This window comes from Lonchura striata, chromosome 18, assembly GCF_046129695.1.
Source record: "Lonchura striata isolate bLonStr1 chromosome 18, bLonStr1.mat, whole genome shotgun sequence".
Taxonomy (NCBI): Eukaryota; Metazoa; Chordata; class Aves; order Passeriformes; family Estrildidae; genus Lonchura; species Lonchura striata.
The window spans coordinates 4,335,581-4,356,874 of NC_134620.1; the positions used below are offsets into that span (position 1 = coordinate 4,335,581).

The following is a 21,294-nucleotide window of genomic DNA, read 5'->3' on the forward strand; positions in this document are numbered from 1 at the left end:
TTTGCATGTTCAAAATCCTGTGCAGACACAAGCTGATAAACCCTCAGAACTCTCTGCCAAAATGTGCTATCTTCCAGCACCTGCTCATTTCAGAGTCCAGTGAGGAAACAGCACTATATCTGAATAAAAGATGATGGCAGTTTTTCCTTGCTAGAATGATTCAGGGATATGCACAGGGGGTTGTCAGGCATGCTCAGTTGTGGGGGTTCCTTTAAGCAGCAAGAACACTTTAGCTTTAACTCCTCATGAGCTACTTCAAACTACAGTGTTTGCTAGTCCTGCCCAGGCAGAAGAATGCAGTTTTACTCTTTATATAATGAGGGCAAAGTAACCAGAATTCACAAGCTTCAACAGGAAAACATGAAAAATCCTGCTTATCAGCAGCTGCCACCAGAGCACCATTTTGAAAAGAGGCTCTACAGGTAAGAGGAAAAAGAAACAACCTGTGTTAAGAAAATAAGAACAATACGAACACAAAATAACTCAATCCTATGATTTCTGGAACCTCTCCGAAAGACGCCTTGTGCTGAGCATAAATAATTAAGGACCCAGCATCAACAGCCACATTTAAAAAATAAGACCAGATCTGTCTTAACAAATGAATTTTCACTGCCCTTCAACCTTTACCAAAGTGGATTAGTTTGACTTAGAACTGGATTAAATCCCACTGAAAATGATTGATCTGAAACAATGACCTTTCACTGTAGAACACAACATGAAAGACTTTGGGGATAAGACTAATGAAGTGCAGAGATAAAACAAAATGCCTTTACCGACAATTCAAAAGTGGCCTCTGATTCTGGGTGCCCTACTCGAGTCACTGCACAGAGCGCTCGTTTCCTCTAAAAATGAGGCCCCAAGAAAGGTGAGCCAGGCATCCAGAACAAGAGACTGCCTGAAAACACTCTTTTGAAGCTGTGTCTCCCAGCATTTGTCCTGAGTGGGTGTTGGATGCACCAGTGACTGTGACAGTAAGCAGAACTGCCAAAGGGACGGCACGCAGGAAAAGCTGCTGCTCACGCCCTCGATCCCCTGTGGCAATGACGTGGATTCGTTCAGGGAAGTTTTCATGGCAGCTGCTGTGCAGGACCTCCTCACAGCCATTTCCACAGCACACTTCCAGGGCAGAACCACCCTCAGCCTCTGACCTTGCCAGGCTCAGGGCTGTCTGCTGAACTGCCAAGAGAAAAGCCACCTGTAGCAGCAGTGCTGGACAACATGGATGCTGCCTATTGGGAAAGTGTTCCTCTCACCTCAGGGAGGGTCTGGTAACACAACTTCTGAAAGTGCTCCTAGATTTCCATCCCCTTTCTGTGACCAATCAATACATACAGGCACTGTACTTTGGGCCCTTATATGCCTTTTAAGATAAAAATAACTTTGATTTTTTTCTATCTAGGGCAAGCTCCTTCCTTTGCTAGGCCAAGCCATGTGGAGGAGGAGAAATGACAACAGCAGGTACAGCACATTCAGCTCAGGGCAGGTCAGCCACGTGCTCAGCGTGCTTCCAAGTACAGCTCCAAGGAAGAACAACATAAACACATCCAGAGCTTGCTACAGATGGTAGCACAGGGAAAGCAGAACATGATGGGGACACGAATCACATCTAGGAAACCAGAACGAGGCAAGACAAAATTGAACAATGTGAATACAATGGAAAGAACTCCACTAGGCTCTCATTGAAAGGTGAACTCCAGCCAGCAGCACAGGCAGAGGTCAAAAGCATTACTGGCATTCAGCACAGATTCACTTGTTCTCTTCCCCTGCTGCATGGCCAGACACCCCATCTGTTCTGCTTATGGATGGGGAAGCAGCACCCCACCCCTGAGCCCTGCTCAGCCCCTGTAACCCAGCATGGCCAAGCCCTGTGAGGTCATCTGTAGGCACCACTTGCAAACTCCTGTCCAAATGCAATTAGCTCCTCAAAAGTGCTTTGTGCAGGTTCAATATCTAGGTGACACGGGGCAATAGTGGGCCAATATACACTGTACTTCAACCACTTGACTTTGCATCTCTGAAAGGGATGCAAACTTTAATTTGCTTGATTTTACATATCAAACTTTGAATTGTCTAACGTTAATTTACAGAAAAGTAATAAGTTATTTCACCTGGGAAAAGACCTAGAAAATTCAGTTGTCCTCCAGAGAGCAACTGTACCAAATTCAGAAATTAAATTCATTAAGTATAAAAGGCCTTAATTCTGCTTTAGATGAAAATTCTTTTTCAGATTTAAGTTAGTTTGGAAAAGAGACTTGTTGTTCTAGCAGTCCTGAGGAATTTTGCTGAATTGAGCCCCTTCTTTTTAACTGGAAACTCAAAACAACTGTGTTCTTGAATTATTTTTAAAACTTACGAGGTCTTAGGACACTGGTGTCGTTAATGTGGTAGAACAAAGGTCACTTATATGCCAAGCCAAAATACCTGCATTCCCTAGCATGGGTTGCTTTCTTAGAAAAGAATGTATATAGAACGACAGCTAACTAAAAATGCTATACAGGCAATGTTAATCTAATCTTATCTCTCCTGACAGGAAACAGAACGAAGTATTTGAAAGGAACTTAAAATAAGAGAGGCGTCATTCCTCTTTACTCCAATACATCTTCAACAGCGGGGAGGTGTAACCCCCCTGGCTTTCATCCACATGTACCATGTACCGCTGGCTGCCCTAATTCAGAGTCATTGTAGTGACACGTCATCAGCAGGGATGAAAATTAAAGTACCTTATTTGGGATCTCAGACAGCGGCCCAGCAGGACCCAGCGGGAATTTCGCTATGGGGCTGCTGCCTGTGGATGGAGCCGCAGGTGGCAGGCTCCTGACCTGCGCCTCCGTTGCACCGCGGCCGCAGAAGGGACGGCGACAGGAGAAGGGCTTTGCAGAAGGGCTTTTCGGGAGGGCTTTGCAGAAGGGCTTTTCGGGAGGGGTTTGCAGGGCTTTTCGGGAGGGGTTTGCAGAAGGGCTTTTCGGGAGGGCTTTGCAGAAGGGCTTTGCAGAAGGGCTTTTCGGGAGGGCTTTGCAGGGCTTTTCGGGAGGGGTTTGCAGAAGGGCTTTTCGGGAGGGGTTTGCAGAAGGGTTTTTCGGGAGGGGTTTGCAGGGCTTTTCGGGAGGGGTTTGCAGAAGGGTTTTTCGGGAGGGCTTTTGCAGAAGGGTTTTTCGGGAGGGCTTTGCAGAAGGGCTTTTCGGTAGGGCTTTGCAGAAGGGCTTTTCGGGAGGGCTTTGCAGAAGGGCTTTTCGGGAGGGGTTTGCAGGGCTTTTCGGGAGGGGTTTGCAGAAGGGTTTTTCGGTAGGGGTTTGCAGGGCTTTTCGGGAGGGCTTTTCGGACGGGCTTTGCAGCGGCGCGCCGCTGCCCCGCCCGCCCCTGAGGGTCCCGGCCGCCCGCTGTTGCTATGGCTCGGCGGGAGGCGGCAGCCAATCAGGGCGCGGCGGGGTAAATCTGTCGCAGTTGCCAACGGCCGCGGGCCAATGGGAGGCGGCGCGGCGGGAACAGCCGCGCGCGGAGCGTTGCGGCCGCGGCCGCGCGGGCGGGGCGCGCTCGCCCCTCACGGCGCTGCAAGCCCGGCGTCTGTGCCCCCTGTAGGGATGCCCGGATTCACTCACTGTTGACGGCAATAAACAATAACTTGTGTGAGCTTTCCAAGCACTGCTGTTCCGAACACAAACAAGAAGGGGTTATTCCCAGCCAAAATAACGGAGGCTCCAGGCTCTCAGCAGCCCAAGTGTCCCCAGGGCAGCTGGTCGTGCGTTGTAGTACATAACTGCCTTGTGAAAGTTATCACTTCACAGCCTTACCTTGAAAGAAATGAACTCTGGAGAAACAGTAAGTGAAAACCTTTATTTGAAAACTTCATAACAAAAGGTAAGGGAGGTATCTTCCTCTATCTCCAGGCTGGAGGTTTGGCAATGGAGATCCATTTTACAATACAGATTTTTTTAAAAAAACAGTAACACTTCAGGAAGATACCGAAAACCCACCCTATAACTTGCAGAATTAATTTTAAACCTGAATGAAGGGCCTGACATTCTACTTCTTGTATTAAACACCAATACGATGGCATGCCCTAGCACTGAAAATTCTGCTGCACGCCAGTTCGTGTCACCGGTGGCACTACGGAGTTTGGAACACTTCAGAAGTCACACCCTGCCGTACAACAGGAAGGCAGGGATAAGAAATAGCAGTATTTTACCAGCACTTAGCTGAGACCTTATTTTCCAAGCCTGAGAAAAGGTTATCTAATATCCACTGCAAGGCAATGTAACCACATTTTACTCCTTTGAGCACAGGAACTTCATTTACCTTCATGATGCAACCAAGGACTCTGATCTGGCCAGTGCTATGATTAGATCTATGTTACTGCCACAGAACCAGTGCCTCGGTTGTTAACATTTTAACATTTACAGTGCAGCTTCAGACAGCTCCAAGAAAAACCGCCAGTCCACAGTGCACCTTTGCTTTCTTCTATCCTTTGCAAAATTCTTAATAAAACTGTAACTAAACCAAACTTTGTAACCATTGAAAACACCTCCATCCTTCTCCCTCACTCTATTTCTCTCCCTGCCAGACTCCTCTTCTACTATTAAAAGAAAAGAGAAAAAAGGAAGCAATGGGGTATTTCCTGGGGAACTGCAGACACATGGAGTGTATCTGCAGGCAGGTCACATCCGTACACTGTCAGAAAATTCACACAGCAGGACTGCTGCCTGGAATATATCGTTGCTTAGTGAGTCAACTGGATCCTCCAGGACCTGAAAGACATGAGAAGGAACCAAAGCCTCACTAGGTATGATTTTAACACAGTTGGTTATGGTGAAGAGCTCCTTTAGGCAGACAGCAGCACAAGGTGTGCCATGGGAGGGAATGGCACTGGTCAGGGCTGTGTGCATGAAGCAACAAAGGCCTGCATCCCCCCCAAGTTCAGGTAGAGTAATCCATCAGTGGGTGTGGAAGTGATGAGCACAATCCATGCCCAATCCAACTCCCAGGAATTCAGAGCAGAGAAATTCCCTTCATTTTACCCTAGGCTTTGGCTCCTATGAAAGCCAGTAATTGACAGAGGGTAAGACAGGAATTAAATAATTAAGGAAGTGATGTCCTGAACAGGGGAGCTCTGCTCAGGGAGAGAAAGAAATATCTCCAAAATGAATTAACGTTTTGTTTGTTTGCTTGCTTTCATTTTATTCTCATTTTGGTTCTAACAGGATGCATGACCTACAAAAAAAATTGAGTTGTGTGGACAAAAGAAAGTTTTCATCTGCATCTCTGTGGTTCAGGCATAGGAACCAAATATCTGCTTATTCTTGCCACAAGCCCAGAGTAAGTTGATTCAGCAAGAAGCAAAGTGTCCAGGAAGTCTGTAGAATGCTGTAAAATCATTTACCCATTCAAGCTCTTCCTTTTCATAGCGCACACACTAAAATATGCAAAAAATTGCTTTTCTGAAGTTTTGAACTGAGTAATTATTACAAAGATTTGAAGATGTCCCATTTGACATCTACAAGTATCACTCAGTATCTTGCTCCCAGCCCATAGTGTATTGAGTGTCATGTTTCTTCATCACTGCAAAAATCAGTGCAAGGATGCAGAACAGCAAGATGAAAACTAGCTAGAGACAGCCTGCTCTGGGAATCTTAGAAAAGACTCATTCATTATTAATGCCCAAAGCTTTCCTTCTCATCTGGCTTACATTATGGCTGGTAAAAAGACCACTTTCCAAGATACAGATCTTTATATTGATGCTTTCAGAGGCTCAGAAGAGGTTCTGTTACCGCCCTCAGAGCTGCAGCAATTTCTCATAATGAGGCCAGCAGATATGGGTCCTGCTTTTTGTAATCCTTATTGAAAAGGTTTCTCCAGTAGCTCACACTGAAAGGGAAACAGCAATGGATGCTGACTGACTGTTAGACCAACACATGTGAAACCAAAATACATCAGTATACAGCTTAGACAGGGCTTTCTTAGGTCCTATTTTTAGGTAACAATTCAGAGATGTGTTCCCATCCCCTTGAAAACACAAGATTTCTAACTTGTATTCTCTACTGCCTTGAAGTCCCCATCAAAAGGCATGCAGACTGCACCCACAGCATGGAACTACCTTCTTTATCCTGGCCAGTAATCACACTGCTCTGTATACTGCTAGCAGCCATCTCAGAACAGTGCAAAATCCCTTTTCCTCAACAATAACACAGACCCACAAATGAAAATTACATTAAACATTTTAAAAGATCTGAGAGAACAGAGTCAAATTGTGCAAAACATCTTAGAGGGGAGGACCTCAAGGAGGCATCTTTGTGTGATTATTCTATAGGTGAGCCCTCCAATGCTGAAAATTTAAATGGCACTTTGGATATGCACAGGATCTTTTGGCCACCATTTCAATGACACATTCAGTAAAATCAGGGTCTGACTAGCAATTCAAGTAGGAAAAAACAAACTCACCTTTCCTTCTACTATCTGCTGGGTGTTAGCCAGGGAATGTCCAGCTTGCCCTGAACTGGACTTCAGAAGCTAGGCTTAGATCAAACATATTTCATACTAAATATGATATGAGATTTCACATCTCCTCTGAGAAAGCTGCAGGGGATCGTGTGTACAGAGCTTCTTTCTCTGGACTTTAGGTGTGTTCTTACCTGGCTTTGTCCCAGGGTTTGGCTTTCTTCCACACAGGGTGCAGAAACAGGTGGGCACTGAGGGCTGCCAGGCACAGTCTGAGAAGAACTGGAAAAAATATTATATATATTATATACAAGTGCATTTGTACTTATGCATTATTTGCCACTTACTGTAATGTTTTGCAGCAGGACAAGAGGGGGTCTTGACAAGACTGCTCATTTGATAGTTCTGTTGTCTACACACCTGCCTCATTTGTCAAAATTGTTATGGCCGGAAAATAAAGGTTCTGCAGTGGGAAAACTGCCTTGACCAGGAGCAGTATATAGGGAGTAGTATATATCACATCTCAATTTGCAACTTTCCTTCTGCCCCAAAACACTATCCATAAACAATGTGGTGTCTACCAAAGCCCCTGGAACATGTTTTAAAAGTAGAGACCTTAAGAGTCAAAATATGTGGCTTTAGACAAAGACACAACATTGGCTACGCTTCTGCTGCAGCTTTCCAAGGCCACCAGTGGAGTCTGGGGAAACGGCTTCCCCATCCACACTCCCCTGGAGGCTCTTCCAGCCTCTCAGGTCAGTCTGTGGGCACTGGGTCAAGCAGCAGGCACTGGGTACTCAAGAATGGGATGTTCTCTCACATCATCACCAACTCAAAAGTCTCTCTAATGCAACAACAGTGCCCATACCACCACCAGGAATAGCCAAAGTGTGAGTGTCCACACGGGCCCAGACAAGAGGTGCCCAATAGGAGAATACAGGAAAAAAGTACAACCAACAGGATAAGTGTCAAGTTGCCCTTCCTTGGAATGTTCCCCAAGTTCCAGCAACAAGCCTTGGGACTCCTCTGCTGGAGGCTGCATTCAGAGTCACATTTCTTAATGACAAATGGCCTCATCTCCCTCTCCCACCCTCTCAAGAATTTGTCTCATGCTTTTTTACAGCCCACTTACACCGACATGCACAGTGGCCTTAGCAACGAGTTGTTCTGCAATTCAGTTATGCAACGTGCCAAAAAGTAGCCTCTCTTGGTTGGTGGGTTTGGGGGTTTGGGACTTGCTGCCTGCCTGTGTCAGGATGCTGCGTTGTCCAGAGGGGAGAGCCCAGCTGCAGGAGGATCCCCAGCACTCTGAGCTGGAATCCCAGCAAGCAGAAGCTGTAAGCTGCCATGAACATCTCGGCACTGACATTTTCTAAATCAATATGCTGGCTCATAAATGCAGAATGCATTGCTCCATAGAGCTCAGTGTGCTTTTCTTTCTGAAATGGAAGGCACGAGATTTCCACTCTGCAAGAACCATTAGCTGGGCTACATTCCACCTGTCCTGACTTGCAGAGTGAAGAGGATGCGCCACCACTATCTGTAAAGGGAAGCATCTGTTTGGTGTCCCACGGGGACTTCCAGGCCTCTTGCTGGATCAAACCCTCCTCTCAGGCAGCAGAAGCAGATGGAGACAGTCAGCTTCCAGCCTGGTTCCCTCTCACACTCCCACCTCACAGCCCTGTAGATCAGAAGAGGTTTGGACACAGCCCAGGTGCGTAGGAGTGGCTGTAAAAAGCCCATGAAAGAAATCAACAGGGATTGTTCTGATAAGCTTTGAGGCCACATCCTTTCCAGGTAAGCATTTTTAAAAATGAGACAAGCAGATCAAGGGTCCTTTGGCTGACTTGCAGCTCTATCCCAGGACTCAGGAAGCAAGGAGAGCATAACACTGAGTCCACTCCAATAGGTGATCTTGGCTAAATAATTTCCTTCTCTTTGTGTTACTCTTACCTCTAAAACCAGGATAACATCACTGCCCTGTCCTTCCAAGACAGCAACACTCATTTGCCTTGATCAGACAGTTTGATCTCTTGCCCCCACGAGTCCCCAGAGGGGTCATTACACCATGACTGCTCAAGAGGACTCTGGTAACAATACTCTTCTCTAATCCCTGACTCTGTTAGAGGGCTCTGCCTTATTACACAGGTGATCCTCACTGACTGAGCAGTGATTTTACCAAAGACTACCCACACAAGTTCTCCTGGCTCCCTAGAGAGAAACTGCAAAATGAAATTACACCCTAAGCATCACTCATTTCTGAAAAAGATTGATGCTCCATAGCATTCATGGAATATTGAGGAGGTCAAGGTTTTGGGGGGATCTGGACCAGGCCACTAAACAGTGTTTACAAATAGGGTTCAAATAACAGTGTCCTCACCAAAAGGTGCCAGCAAAGCAGCAAGTCCTGCCCCTCACAGGAATATGATAAAGGGTGTGTGGATGCCTGGCACACTGACATTCCCAACAAGGAGACATTCACCATAGATTTCTTCTACTGGCAGAACATATTTTAAAAATAAACATGAGCTCACTCCAGAGTCAGAACATGCAATTTTAAATCCAGCAAAATATTGCCAGCAAGTCTTGCTGATCTTTCATGATCTTTAGCCACTGTTTAAAACTGTGGATCCTAAAACTCAGCCTGAGGTTTACAATGCCTGACCTGGGCTCTCCTCAGCAATTCAGAGCAAGAAGTCTGACATGAATGTGAACAAGGCACCTGGCCAAGTGAGAAACAGGGGTAAAATGCAGAAATGTTTTCTGCAGGGAACTGGGGCCAAAGCCTTACCAATCTTTATCTCCAGTGAATCACTGCATTTACTTGTTGTTTAAAAAGCCACAATGCCTTCTGTGCCTCTGCTTCCTCATTTTTAAAGTGGGAATAAAGCTTCTTTTACCCCCTTTTTTGACATACTGACTATGTAATGTTGGCACAAATACTGGTCAGCGTCAAGCAGAAGGATTATAAAATGAGGCTGCTACCCTTGCTCTGTCTTGCAGATCAGTAAATTAAAGGAAGCCCATAATGTCTGGCAGTGTTTATTTTTATGTAACATTATGGAAGTTGTATAACACATGGAAAATGGCATGAATTTTTGTTGTTTTGCATTCTCTGAATTTATCTCAATTCCCAGAGAATATCTGAAATCTGAAACATTTGTTATAGGTGGAAAACAAAGAGAGACCAGTGCCCGTCTTTCCATCTTCCAATTTGGAAAGCTTGCACTATGGAATAATCTTGTCATGAGGTTGTGAAGCTACAAAAACTATTTTAGGATTAAGTACAGGCCCTACCAACCCAGCCCACAGAACCAACAGAGCCAGCCCTCACTGGATCAGTACAGGTTATGCTTTTCTGCCAAAACCAAGCAAATAGTTCAGAAACTGAACCTGCCTGAAAAACAGAAGGTCATATCTTCTCTGATGAGGCTGGTTCCAAATCTCCTTTGTGCCACACACACACACGTATACTTAGACAAGATTACCCATGCACAGATATAAATGCTGGCAAAGAAGGATGGACACAAGGAGAAGCAGTCCCTGGGAATGAGGTGTGTCACTATTTCTGCAACTCTCTTCAACAGGGTATCAAGACATGGCTGGACTCTGCATCATTTTTATTCCTGCCTTTAGGCAGCCCTGTGCTTTCCCTCCTTTTACCTGTGCGCAAATTCCAGGGTCCCTAGCTGTCCTCCTCTAAGGCTTAAGCTTTCATCCTGTAAATCTGACTGCTGAATGATTCTTTCTGAACTGGCTTCAACACAGCCACCTTGAGGGACTGTGCTCAAGGGAACTCTGATACCTGCTGAAGTAAATGCTCGTATTAAACACAAGTACAGATACAGATAACATGGCCCCAACCTCCGACCCAGCTATTCCTTCTCTCCTTGCTCCACATTCACCAGAGCCTGGGTGAATGGCAGTTACAGCCCTTCCTGCTCTACAGACTTACAGCAAAAGCAAGAGGGCATCACTTACGCATCCTATCAAGACTATTCTGAAGAACAGGGAGAAGAAAAGAGATGTGGGAATGCTGAACAAGACTGGACAGGAAGAAGACAAAGAGGAAGAGAGAAAAAATAGCAAGAGGGAGAGGAAAGTGAAAACATGTGCTTGAAGACAAACACCATGTCACAGTTAAGTTCCCAGACTTTTCTCAGGCAATACTTAATGATAACAGGCATTAAAAACCCAGAAGCTCGCAAAAGGGCAAGGTGAGCAGACAACACCTGGAGGGATTCTCTCAATGGAAACACTAAAAGGAATCCACCACTATCTAATGGAAGTGCTTGCATGTTAGGGAAAAGAGTAGGTAAGAATGTCTGCTTCAACACCTTAAATCAACAGATTTTCTCACTGAACTACTATGGACGTAGAATTCCAAAGCTCCAAATAAGCCCTGCTCTCCTTCATCAGGATACTTAAATAAGCAAGAGTGTTTACAGCAATGAGAAGAGGAGCTTGGAAAATCATAAGGTCAGCAATCTGGGTGCAGTTTTACTAACCTTCTACACCTGGGGTCCACACGGAGCCAGAGACTCCTCCAGTGCCATAAGGGGGCCACAACATGGGCAGCCAATAATTCACAGAGGGAAGGGACTCATAAGAGTGCAGGACAAAGTTCCCCTGCCAGGGGCTGGCAGCAGCCCTGCTCACTGCTTCTCCAGGCGGCAGCACAGGAGAGCCAAAGCAGGTTCCTGGTTCCATCACAGCCTCAGTGCCAAAAGGTACAGGTTGTTCAGTGCTGTGAGTGGCCAACAAAGCCGTGCTTGTTCCAGTTTCATACAGCACAGGGCTCTGCATACAGCTGCAACGATGGAGAAAATGAATCAGCCAGACATATTGCTTTGCCAAAACGGGACCCCCAGCTAAACCTCTGAATCCTGCCCTCCACAGCTGGGAGATGAACTGCTCTGACTGGACTTGGAACATTTCCATCAGTGGTGGCAAGACTCCTAAATGATGTCCCCAAGGAACCAACACGCAAGTCAGTTCCATGAATACATTTAATTGTTGCTTCATTTCTGAACTGTCACTGTAAAGATGCCATACATCACCTGGATTCCAGCATCTTTAAATATGTTCCTTCAGGAGGCTTATACAGGGGTGCAGCTGATTGCTCACATCCTGGCTCATGGGGCATGTGGGTTATCTCTGTGTGCTCAGTGCTGTTGCCTGCACGAGATCCATCTGAAAGGTACAGGCCAGGCAGGTGAAACAACGCTAATGGTTACTCTAAAAGGCAACGAAACAAGTCCAATCTGCCAAGTGCAGCAAGACCCCTGTGTTCCCTGTGACTGAAGTTTGGTTATGTGTCTGTGGAAGGACATGGAAATACTGGGCTTTCCTGGAGTACACTGCTCTGATTCCAGTATATGAGAGCTAAAACCTGCTGCTTCCCATGTATTTGGTGCCCCCTTAAAGGCAGACATCTCTTTTCACCTGTTGTTGCACAGGCATGAGCAATGTCTGCTCCTATGGAGTGACAGCCTGGAGCCAAACAATGAGGCACTCCACAGACGCAGAGTCCTGCAGCTTCCACTTGATCCATCAGCACATAATGCTGTTCTGAAGGAGCAATATCCTTCCCTTCCTGAGGGAATTTAAACTGATTTTCACCTCTCTGGATGACATCCTGAACCCATTAGGAAGAGACAAACCTGCAGTTTGTGGAGGATCGGATCCTTTATCCTGCGGCTTCTTTCTGTGGGAAGCCAAAGCCCTCTCAGGACATGAATTGTTGAGCTCTTCCATATGAAGAAGGCGAGATTTTTGACGTCGTCGATAATTTGCAAACCAATTATAGACCTGAATTGGCTGTAGGTTCAAGGCCTGAGCCAATCCCTCCTGCAAACCCAGGCACAGGGAGAAATCAAAGGAAAAGAAATCACATCCAAATGATCAAGCATTTCCCTTCAGTTCCAAAAGCAGTCCAGCAAAAGACTTTCCAAAGCCAGAGACATTTACTCACTAGGTGTCTAGTGAAGTAAATAGGCCTAGTGGATCCCATTGAGGAGACCATTTTATAAGCTCAGAGCTGATAGAAACCACAAATTCCACCCTGCACTCCCAGACAATTTGTTTGCTAAGGAAGCCACTGCTATTCTATACTACTCACCAGATAATGCCCTCACCAAACTATGTTCTTCCTACAGAATGACAGCTTCACAGGGACAGGTATCAAAGTCTGAAGCCCTTACCTGGCAAGGTAGTGATCAACAGTGCTTGTTGATTTAATGCACACATCTCTTCCATTACAAACCTGTCCCCGTCCAAAGAAGGTAGATCCATGCATACACCAACACAGCCTATTGTGTTATCACATCAAATTACCAGCATTTGAAAAGTCAGCACAAAATATTTCTGGTGAACAGAGTGCAATTTTATATAGGTTGTTACTCAGTCAAGTCAGAACTATTTATCACTGTAATAGAGCTCTGCTGAGTGATGGCTGTTTGGCCAATAATGCTCAATCATTACAAAATTAAAACTGTTAAAAACCCAGTGATGAATTTATTGCCCCTCAACTTTTTGTCCACAGCACGAGAAATTGCTTAGCATGAACCTGATGATTTTTTAAAGAGACCTTTACGGAAAGATCAAACATGAGGAATCCCAGCTCCAGTGAGCCTTTTGGAAACAAGGATTTAGAAATTAAAGCAGTTATAGACTCTTGATTGCAGTGTCCTGCTTTTCTGTGACAAAGAGACTTGATTGGAAGTATCCCTTGCATATCCCTACCCGTTGTTTCTTGTCTGGATTTGCCGTCACCTCTGCAGCAAACTTGTACAGGTGCTGGCGTGCTTCTTCTGAATAGTTTCGATTCTTCAAACCCTCAGGACAAAGGGAAATAGGTGGAGGATTCCTGTGCACAGGAGAAAGTGGGATTAAAAAGGACCCAAAAGGAATAATTCACATTAATGAGAATTTTCTCACATTGCAACAAGTGGTGAAATCACCAAGAAAAACCAAGTTCCAAGAAGCATCATCTTGAGATGTAAAACAAGCCCCTGCATCTGTAGCCCCTGCATCTGGAAACTACAGAGAAAAAATAATCTTGGTCTCCCAGCTATGCAGTACCTCTTCCTACAACGGAATTTCTGCAGTGGTGTCAGAACATCTGTCTGGTGTTTCTCCATAACCCTCTGGTAGTGAATCTCATGCCAAAGTTTCACCAGTTCTTCCTTCTGTTCTGCCTTGCAATACTAAAAAAATACTGTGTGTAAGTAAACCTTTCCAGAGAGTCACTCACACCATGCATAAGGGAGAAAACCCTCACCAGAAATGTATACAGGGATTCCTACTGGTATAACAGCACTAGCAGCATTATCTAAGCATATGGCTCACTGTACCTTCCCTCATGTACACAGACAGTTGCCTAATTCCTTCTTTTCCTCTGGTGAAAAGATCTACATTACCGGATCTAGAGGCCAAAAATCCCTCACCTTGAATAGCACCATAAAGCCTTCTTCATATATTCCCACCCTACAAAGCCCCCTAATCTTGGGCTTCCCAACATTTTTATGTCCTGAGCCCTAAGATTGTGAAAAACTCCAAGAATCATCGCAGTAGAACACAAATCCTGCTACCACCAACACCGTAATCACCCAGTTACTTTCCCCCCCTTGGCTGATTAAATCTAAATGCCTGTAACAAAGGCTTTTGCAGGTCAGTAATGCGCACTTATCACTTTCCACTGCCTTACACAAGCTGGAAGTGCTCCACGTGCCGCGGTTTAGGTACTTCCGCACTAACAGCTCTAACTACTGTTTTTCTAACACGGCTTTTTATTTCCATGAAGAACTGAAGAACACATCCCTACCTCCAGGAGTCTGCAGGCTGCGTCATATTGCCCTTTATGGATATGAACGGACACACAAGCCCGGACAACATGGATGTTAATAAGAAAATCTGTCTTGTTCTTGCATTGCATCATGGCTTCAACCAGCTCCTCCAGAGTAGCAGAAGAGCTCTGGAGCTCCTGGCAAAGCTGTCCTGCTAGATTCAACAGCTTGGTAGGTGGGGGATGCTTATTTTCATTCTTCTTTAACATGGCCATGAACTGCTCCATCCTCATGTCCTGTTGGAACTTTTTCTATGCAATGCACAAAGTTGTGGTTAGATAAAAACTCTTTATCTCCTATTTTTAGCTTCTACGGTATGCTTTTTTTTAAGGAAAGAAATTCACTATGCTGTTAAAAGCAGCCTAAGGACCTCGAAATGTTTAAAATAAAACAAGGTCTAAAGCCGCCCTGAAAAGCTAAAGACACACCTGGTTTGCAGTTGAGAAAACTTAACTCAGAAAGACGCATTAAACTTTCCCCAAACTCGGAGACTAACTCTAGGGTTTACATCCACTACTTACAGGTTAAAACTACCGCAACGTTAAGTCCAGAGACGTTCAGTTGAAATTTCTCCAAAATGGCACGTACAGGCCCGGGCAGACCGCAGTTACTGTAAAATATGAAACTCTCGTCGGGGCTGCTTCTCGCCCGTTTTCCTGGGAAGAGGACGCCGTGCGATCCCGCGCAGCCTCGGGCCAGCTCCAGCCCCGCCGGGCAGAAGGAGAAGCCGGGAATCAGCTGCCAAGCGCAGGAGCTGCACGCGGCAGCGCCGTCCGCTCCTCCCGCGGCGAGGCCGGGCCCCTGCCGCCGCCCGCCCCGCTCCCCGCAGCCCTCGGTGGGTTCAGCTCGGTGTCACCGAGTCCCGAGGGCACTGCGGGGTCAGCTGCGGAGCCGCCGGGCCCTTTCCCAGACGCCGCCCAGGCGGGGCTCCGAGGCTGCCCCTGCACCCCACCCCCAGCCCGCTACAGCTTCCACCGCCGCACGCACAGGGCTGCCGGAGGGCACAAGAGATGGAGAAAGGTGTGGAATAGCAAGTTCCTTCCATAGTAGAGAGTATTTTGAAGTCGTTAATGGGGATCAAAGATCAAACAAGCACTGATAATTGTGACACAGAGACAATGAAGAGGCGCACAGCTCAAACCCACCTTCTATAGAGGCGGATGCTGTCTAAAAACAGATGAATCATCCTGACTCAGTTTAAGGGACAAACATTTGAAGCAGTTACGATTTGCCTTGAATCAGATCTGAACACAACCCTGCAGGTGTCGGTCCTCCCCTCATTCCAGTTTCCCGAGGACATGGAACACTGGGGAGCCATCTCGAAGCAGGAGCCAACAGCCCCCAGGCACGGCACGGCTGGGTGCCCGCTGTGATTCACCCTAAACCTGCACTTCGGTAACAAACTCGTGCCAGCGCCCTGCAAAGACAAGGCTACATGCTTGAGTGCAGGCAGCTTCCCCTTGCGGCATGCCAACGCGTTCTAAAAACCTGCCCATAACCCTCGGCAGCAACTTGTGCCCAGTAGCCCTTGATTTCTCCTTAGGCTTCGGTGCTGGCCTTGCAAGATAGTAACTGGCTTCCTGCTCCTGCTGTATGATCCTGCTCTAGATCCAGACATGAAGACAGAAAATCCTGCATGATTACAAGACAAAGTCCCAGCACTTAACTTTGAGCTGAACATAGAAAGCAGTATTTTCTTTTGGCCATTGTTTTCTTTTACTCACCAATTTTGTATTGCTGTCTGTGGAGTTACAACAAAACATCAGGTCACTTAATTTTCTGCATTTTACTTATTTACATGTATGAAAATTTAACAAGCATCTCTCACATCTTTTTTTACATATTCACACAATCAGGTACACCTTGGAAGGGGAAGGGGCAGGCTGCTGCCAGCCACATCAGATGCCACCTGGCACCGATCTTTTCCAGCAACTGGAAGCTGATACCATCACACTGTGCTGAATCAAACTGCCCTTGAAAACCATTTGCACTGTCCCTCCTTTACCTCTGCTCTAACTGAAGTTTTGGCAACCAAGGACTGTAGCTACTTGAAACCAAGCTAAGGTCAGGTGATAGATACTGGCAAGCCAAGAGCACAGATTCTTTTTTTCCCAAGCACTTAATCAAATTCTGTTGAATATCAACAGCAGTATTGCTCAGGTCCTCTTGGAGCCTCGATATGAATCCAACAGAGAGACTCTTCACTTCTACTTCCTTGCCACAAGATAAAGCTTCTAGCTGTCTCCCTAAGAGATACAACCCTATTCACGGAGCACTAGCATGCATCTTGTCCAGACAGTCAGTCCAGAACGTGACAAGCCGGCTGTCTTTGTTCCAGCAGAAGTCTGTGAAGTCTTTCAGCAGCCGGTCTGCGAACTTCTCGTCGCCGGTGGCGCTGGAGCGCCAGGTTTTGGTCAGCATGGTGTTGTAGGCCCAGTTGTAGCCAATGCGCTCCTCACAGAACATGTTCTGGTTGGTGGAGCTGGTGGAGTTGCGCCGGCGCCGCTGCTGCCCGCTGGAAAACTTCCGCTTGGAATATGGCAGCTGCAAAAACACTGTCCCTGCAGGAAACGGACAGCACTTCAGTCTGAGGCAGACCTAAGCCCCTACTACTGGAAGCTGACTCAAATTCCCAAATGAAACTGGCCCGAGTTTCATTTAATTGCCTTTTAGCAAGAGAAAATGGGACACACTTTTTTCCCTTGGCTCTTAGGTGCTACTTCTTCCTGTCTAACACCGGGAAGGAGTGCACTTTGTCTGCCTTTCTCTTAGAAGCACAGAATGAAGCAAAGATTCAGTAGGCTCTAATCCATCTTACTAACTTCCCAATTTCCATTCTCTTCTGCAATTTTCCAAACACTGCCTTCCCATCATTGTTTTCTCATCTCAGCATGCAGACCCTAAATGTTTGATCTGTCTCCCACACAGTATGTATGGGTAGAGACACATCTACAACAGACCTTAAACATGAGAACAGAGCACTGACTTGTCCTAACACCTTTCCCTCCTTCTTGCTTCTGGGTACACATTTATTTACACTGACCTTGGTATAAACTTTGTCTTATCTTTTAAAATTTCCTCATCTTCTGGAAAGAAAAGTTTCAGAGCCACTGTAAAGCAGAATTTCAAACCAACATCATTTATTAGCAGCAACTTTGTGCTTTTCATACTGCCCCCTCCAATTTTCTGGTTTGTGTTTTCTGACACACCTACTTGTCATCTGGTTAGGGACAGAACAGCACCAACATCACTGACATGAAACAAAAGCCACATGTAAAATTGTTCTCTTGTTTGTAATAACCCCCTCCTTGCCACAGAGCCTCCAAATATTGCTCACCTGTGACATGGATATACTGGGGCTTGTTTTCTGCTGGGAAGTTGAATGCAGAGGCTGAATATTTATCTTGTACAAATCCAAATCTGAAGAAATAGAGATAAGAGGAATTAAAAAAGAAAAGAAAAGAAAAAGATAGAAAGAGCTGCTCCAGGTAGAATTCCTCAGCCAAAGGCAGGGGCACCAGAGGAAATCCTTCCACTATCCCTTTCTTATGGCCTGAAGGCAAAAGGAAAAGGGATGAAGAGAGCTGAGCCTCTCCAAATATTCTCTGCCCCTGCCAGACACAGTGTGAAAGATTGTCACTCCACACTGCTCAGGCCTGTCACCCCACACTGCTCCCTGGCCTGACTCAAGCTGGAAAAAAGAACAGCAGCTCTCTGCAGTCTCTGACAAAATGGGGCAGCTGCACACGAGAGGGAAGAGCAATAGTCAAGACAAATGTTCCCTGGGCATGTTTCAAACTGCAACAGTATTATTTTCATTATGTGCAACATTCCATGTGGAACTTCAAGCAGCTTACCTGGAAGTTCTTTGCTGTTTGTAGGATACTTGTTCTTCTCCTGCTTTCTAAACTAATGAAAGTTGATTTCCAAGCTAAAGTCCATTACAAAAGGCAGCCCCCTCTTTGTCATGAAAAAAACCCTGGCATCTACACCATGAAAGAAACTGGCAGCTCAATAAAAAGGGATAAGGCTAGATAGTATCCAAAGCTTCCAACAATTCCTTCTTGAACTGGGCCCAACCTCCTCCTCCATACAGCTCCCACCCTGGTCTCCTGCCTATTGTCAATCATCAGGTGTCATCCAGTTCAAGATTGTGCTAAATACACAAGAAGGAAATAACTGTTCCTTCTCAGAAAGAGTCTATTTACAGCCTTTCTGCTTCTAACTTAGAATAACAGGCACTTTCCAAAGGCAAGGCTCTCCCTAGGAGGAGGGTATGGTTCCTAAGGAGTGACAGCTGCCCCTTGCACCCACAGAACCACCTGGGGGCACGGAGGCTGTATTTTAGTCTAACAGTCTGTACACAGACTTCAGAGGCAGACTGCACAGAGCCCAAGTGACTCAGGAGCGACTGCCCAGCACAGGCTTCATCCCACATTGTCCAGGGAGACAGGAACTGTTTGGTCACCCCACTCCACTGCAGACATACCGGTGAGCTATTGCTTCCTGAAGAAGATGCATTCGGTCCCAGTATGTTTCTGGTTCAAAGCCTGAAACAAACAGAAAAGTAACAATTATCTACTAAAGCTACTTTATTTCCTTCCTTTTAAAGACTTTCCTTTTCCTCTGGAGGCTTCAGGGCACTCTTTTTTTTTTTCCTTTGTCATTTCTTTCAGTCACACTTTTTTGTCAGGTGTCTCTTAGAGATGTGTCTTGTGCACTCCAGTAGCAGACTCATATCTGAATTTATTATTTGTGTCTCTTGAGACAAAGGAGAGGAACATGGGGGGGGGTGGGTGGGAGGGGACAAGGAACAAGAGTGGGTTGCTGTATCGCAAGAGTGCTCTGAAAATATTTAATTCAGTCATTTGGGCTATGGTGACCTCACAGCATATGGATTTGTCACATTCATTGTACAGTTACACCTGGACACCGAGTCAAGGGTTAATGAAAATATCAAATTTACTATATTAAAACACAGCCTTTTGATAATTGCCCCTCCTCATGATGCAACTTTGCCCTTCTCTGCATGGGGACAGGTCTCTGATCTTGTGGTTCCACCTGAGGTTTACCACAACAGCCTCACTAGAAAGGGCGAGGTCACATTGCAGAAAAGGAGATTGCAGTTGCTCTGCTTAATCTCATGTGCAAACACTGTAACCATTAAAGTAACCATAGCAACAACAAAAGAAGGATGGCAGTGGTGAAAACCCAGTCTTAGGGAGGGGGAGAATAAACAAATGCAGGATACAAATGCAGAGCAGCTGTGGGTCTACCAGCAAAACAGACACAACAGTCTGTCAAACACAACAGCTACTGGATATGGGTCTGAAAGTGTGCAGGGTGAGCATCACTGGGGAGACCACCCTTCCTGTGTGCTGGTGCTTCCTGCTGCCCACAATCAGCCTGCCAGCACAGCTTCCTCCAGCACCTCTTTCCTCAGGGGCTGCTGACCTGTAAAAACAGCTCCTTCAGCCACCTAAGGCTGGCTGGTAAAGGAGCTTCTTCATGTCAGCTATGCCAGTGACCTGCTTGCACAAAGTACCTTGAGGGGTAAAAGGAAGTGCATTTCTTACCATCAAACAAATGCTCACTCCCCTCCTTCAGCAAGCAGCTCACGTTGAGTGGGATGAACAGCTGAGCTCGAAGTGGGTCCCCGTACAAGTAACTGGGCAAAGCAAAGGGGCCTTCCAGGACTGGGACGAGCAGGAACCCACAGGAGGTGGCTTTCCGGTGCCACCCCTGAACCTGAGAAGAAATTCACACAATGAATCATAGCACACATGCCAGCTGACGAAGGGCACTTATGTGCATAAGAGCAACTCATTCCCCAAGAATAGATCAGACATGCTCAATTCTCCACAGGCTCAGCTTGCTCTGCATGGCAGGCACACCAACGTCCTTGCAAGCAAAGCAGTACAAGCACAAGACATCAGGCTTTCCTTTTTCTGACGTGCTCCATCAATCAAAAAGCACTTTAAAATAGGACATTTTTCAGGAACTGATTCAGCCTACTTATCACCAGTGGCTAAACACTTCTGCTTTACTGGAACATTGCAATTGATTTTAAATAAAAGCAAAACCAACTAACTAGTGCTGTCTGGCTGGGTGGGGTAAAACCTAGTGTTAAATAGTTTGACTTTTACAGAAGCTACATTAGGGAAAAAAATATCTAAAAATGAAATCTAAAAATTTAATCTAAAAATTAAAAATTTCAAAATGTTTTCAGCAAGTTAAAAAAAACCCTAAAACATTCCTGGGCAGGAAAAACACATTGCTTGGAAAAGCCCTGTTATGAAAGCAATTCCACTGAGATTTAAAGTTTTAAGGTTTGGGGATAGAAGGAATGTAATGTGAAACAGATTTTTTTCCGAAGACCTGGCTCAGGGATTAAAATTTGCCTAAGGGGGACTTAAATTTATCACCTTGACCTATGTTGATCTCTGCATTCTGTGCATAAAACCCACTGCAAACAGAACACACTCCTGCAGACAGAATGACTATAGCTGGTGTGATAAATGCTGACCAGATGCAGCAACACAAACAACCACCAGGAAAATTACTCATGGAAATACAGGCAGATGCAAGCCACTGTCTCTCTCCCTAAGACTTCCTAATACAATGTCCCCAGCTGTCTAAGGGACACAGAGGCCAGACAGGCATTTTGTGGCTGTCCACAACACCAGGATCTCACCATCTCAAAAAGAACAGCTGCAGTCACTGCCATCCAGTGTAACTTGATTTCAAAGGCAGCGTTCAGGGAGAAATTGCCATGGTAATAACAACTGCACCACTCCAGCCGGTCCGTGCGGTTGTTCACATCCACATCCAGCGTCACCGTCCGCTGCTCGGGCACCGTGGCAGCTGCGCAGCCAAGGGACAGCAGAGTTCAGAAGGGGCATTAAAGAGAAGGTGGCAGACAGGATGAAGGGAACAGAAGAAGCAAGATAAGTAATTTGAAATTAATTTGTCCTCCCATTCCTCCCCAGGTATTTTTGAGCTGGCAGAAAAGTCCCAG

At 45.9% G+C, this 21,294-nt stretch overlaps 2 protein-coding genes across 2 annotated transcripts in view; both read right to left on the bottom strand.

The window, feature by feature from the left end:
* Nucleotides 1-6,512: 6,512 nt before the first annotated feature.
* ANHX (anomalous homeobox) lies at nt 6,513-14,515 on the bottom strand. Its single transcript, XM_077787299.1, has 8 exons — nt 14,255-14,515; nt 13,513-13,637; nt 13,174-13,297; nt 12,093-12,279; nt 11,490-11,622; nt 10,938-11,239; nt 10,093-10,237; nt 6,513-6,711 (listed from the first exon to the last, which is right to left on the bottom strand). Exons 1-8 carry the CDS (start codon nt 14,507-14,509, stop codon nt 6,513-6,515), a joined length of 1,470 nt encoding a protein of 489 aa, XP_077643425.1. The 5' UTR covers nt 14,510-14,515.
* A 1,528-nt stretch (nt 14,516-16,043) lies between these two features.
* The window catches only part of DEPDC5 (DEP domain containing 5, GATOR1 subcomplex subunit), a 38,935-nt gene continuing 33,684 nt past the window's right edge, over nt 16,044-21,294 (bottom strand). Inside the window, exons 39-43 of the mRNA XM_021549976.3 lie at nt 20,971-21,140; nt 19,853-20,024; nt 18,766-18,826; nt 17,614-17,696; nt 16,044-16,837 (exon numbers count right to left, since the gene is read on the bottom strand). Coding sequence (XP_021405651.2) covers nt 16,542-16,837; nt 17,614-17,696; nt 18,766-18,826; nt 19,853-20,024; nt 20,971-21,140 — 782 coding nt within the window. The 3' untranslated portion in view covers nt 16,044-16,541. The remainder of the gene's footprint in view (nt 16,838-17,613; nt 17,697-18,765; nt 18,827-19,852; nt 20,025-20,970; nt 21,141-21,294) is intronic.

Excerpts from the sequence above, each read along its gene's own strand:
- ANHX (XM_077787299.1), bottom strand. The coding sequence starts at position 14,509 with ATGAGGATGGAGCAGTTCATGGCCATGTTAAAGAAGAATGAAAATAAG. Across the intron at positions 11,623-12,092 it reads CGATCCTCCACAAACTGCAG|ATGGATCTCGTGCAGGCAAC; the intron begins GTTTGTCTCTTC and ends TGTACCTTTCAG. Across the intron at positions 10,238-10,937 it reads GTGGACCCCAGGTGTAGAAG|CAGGTATCAGAGTTCCCTTG; the intron begins GTTAGTAAAACT and ends CATTTACTTCAG.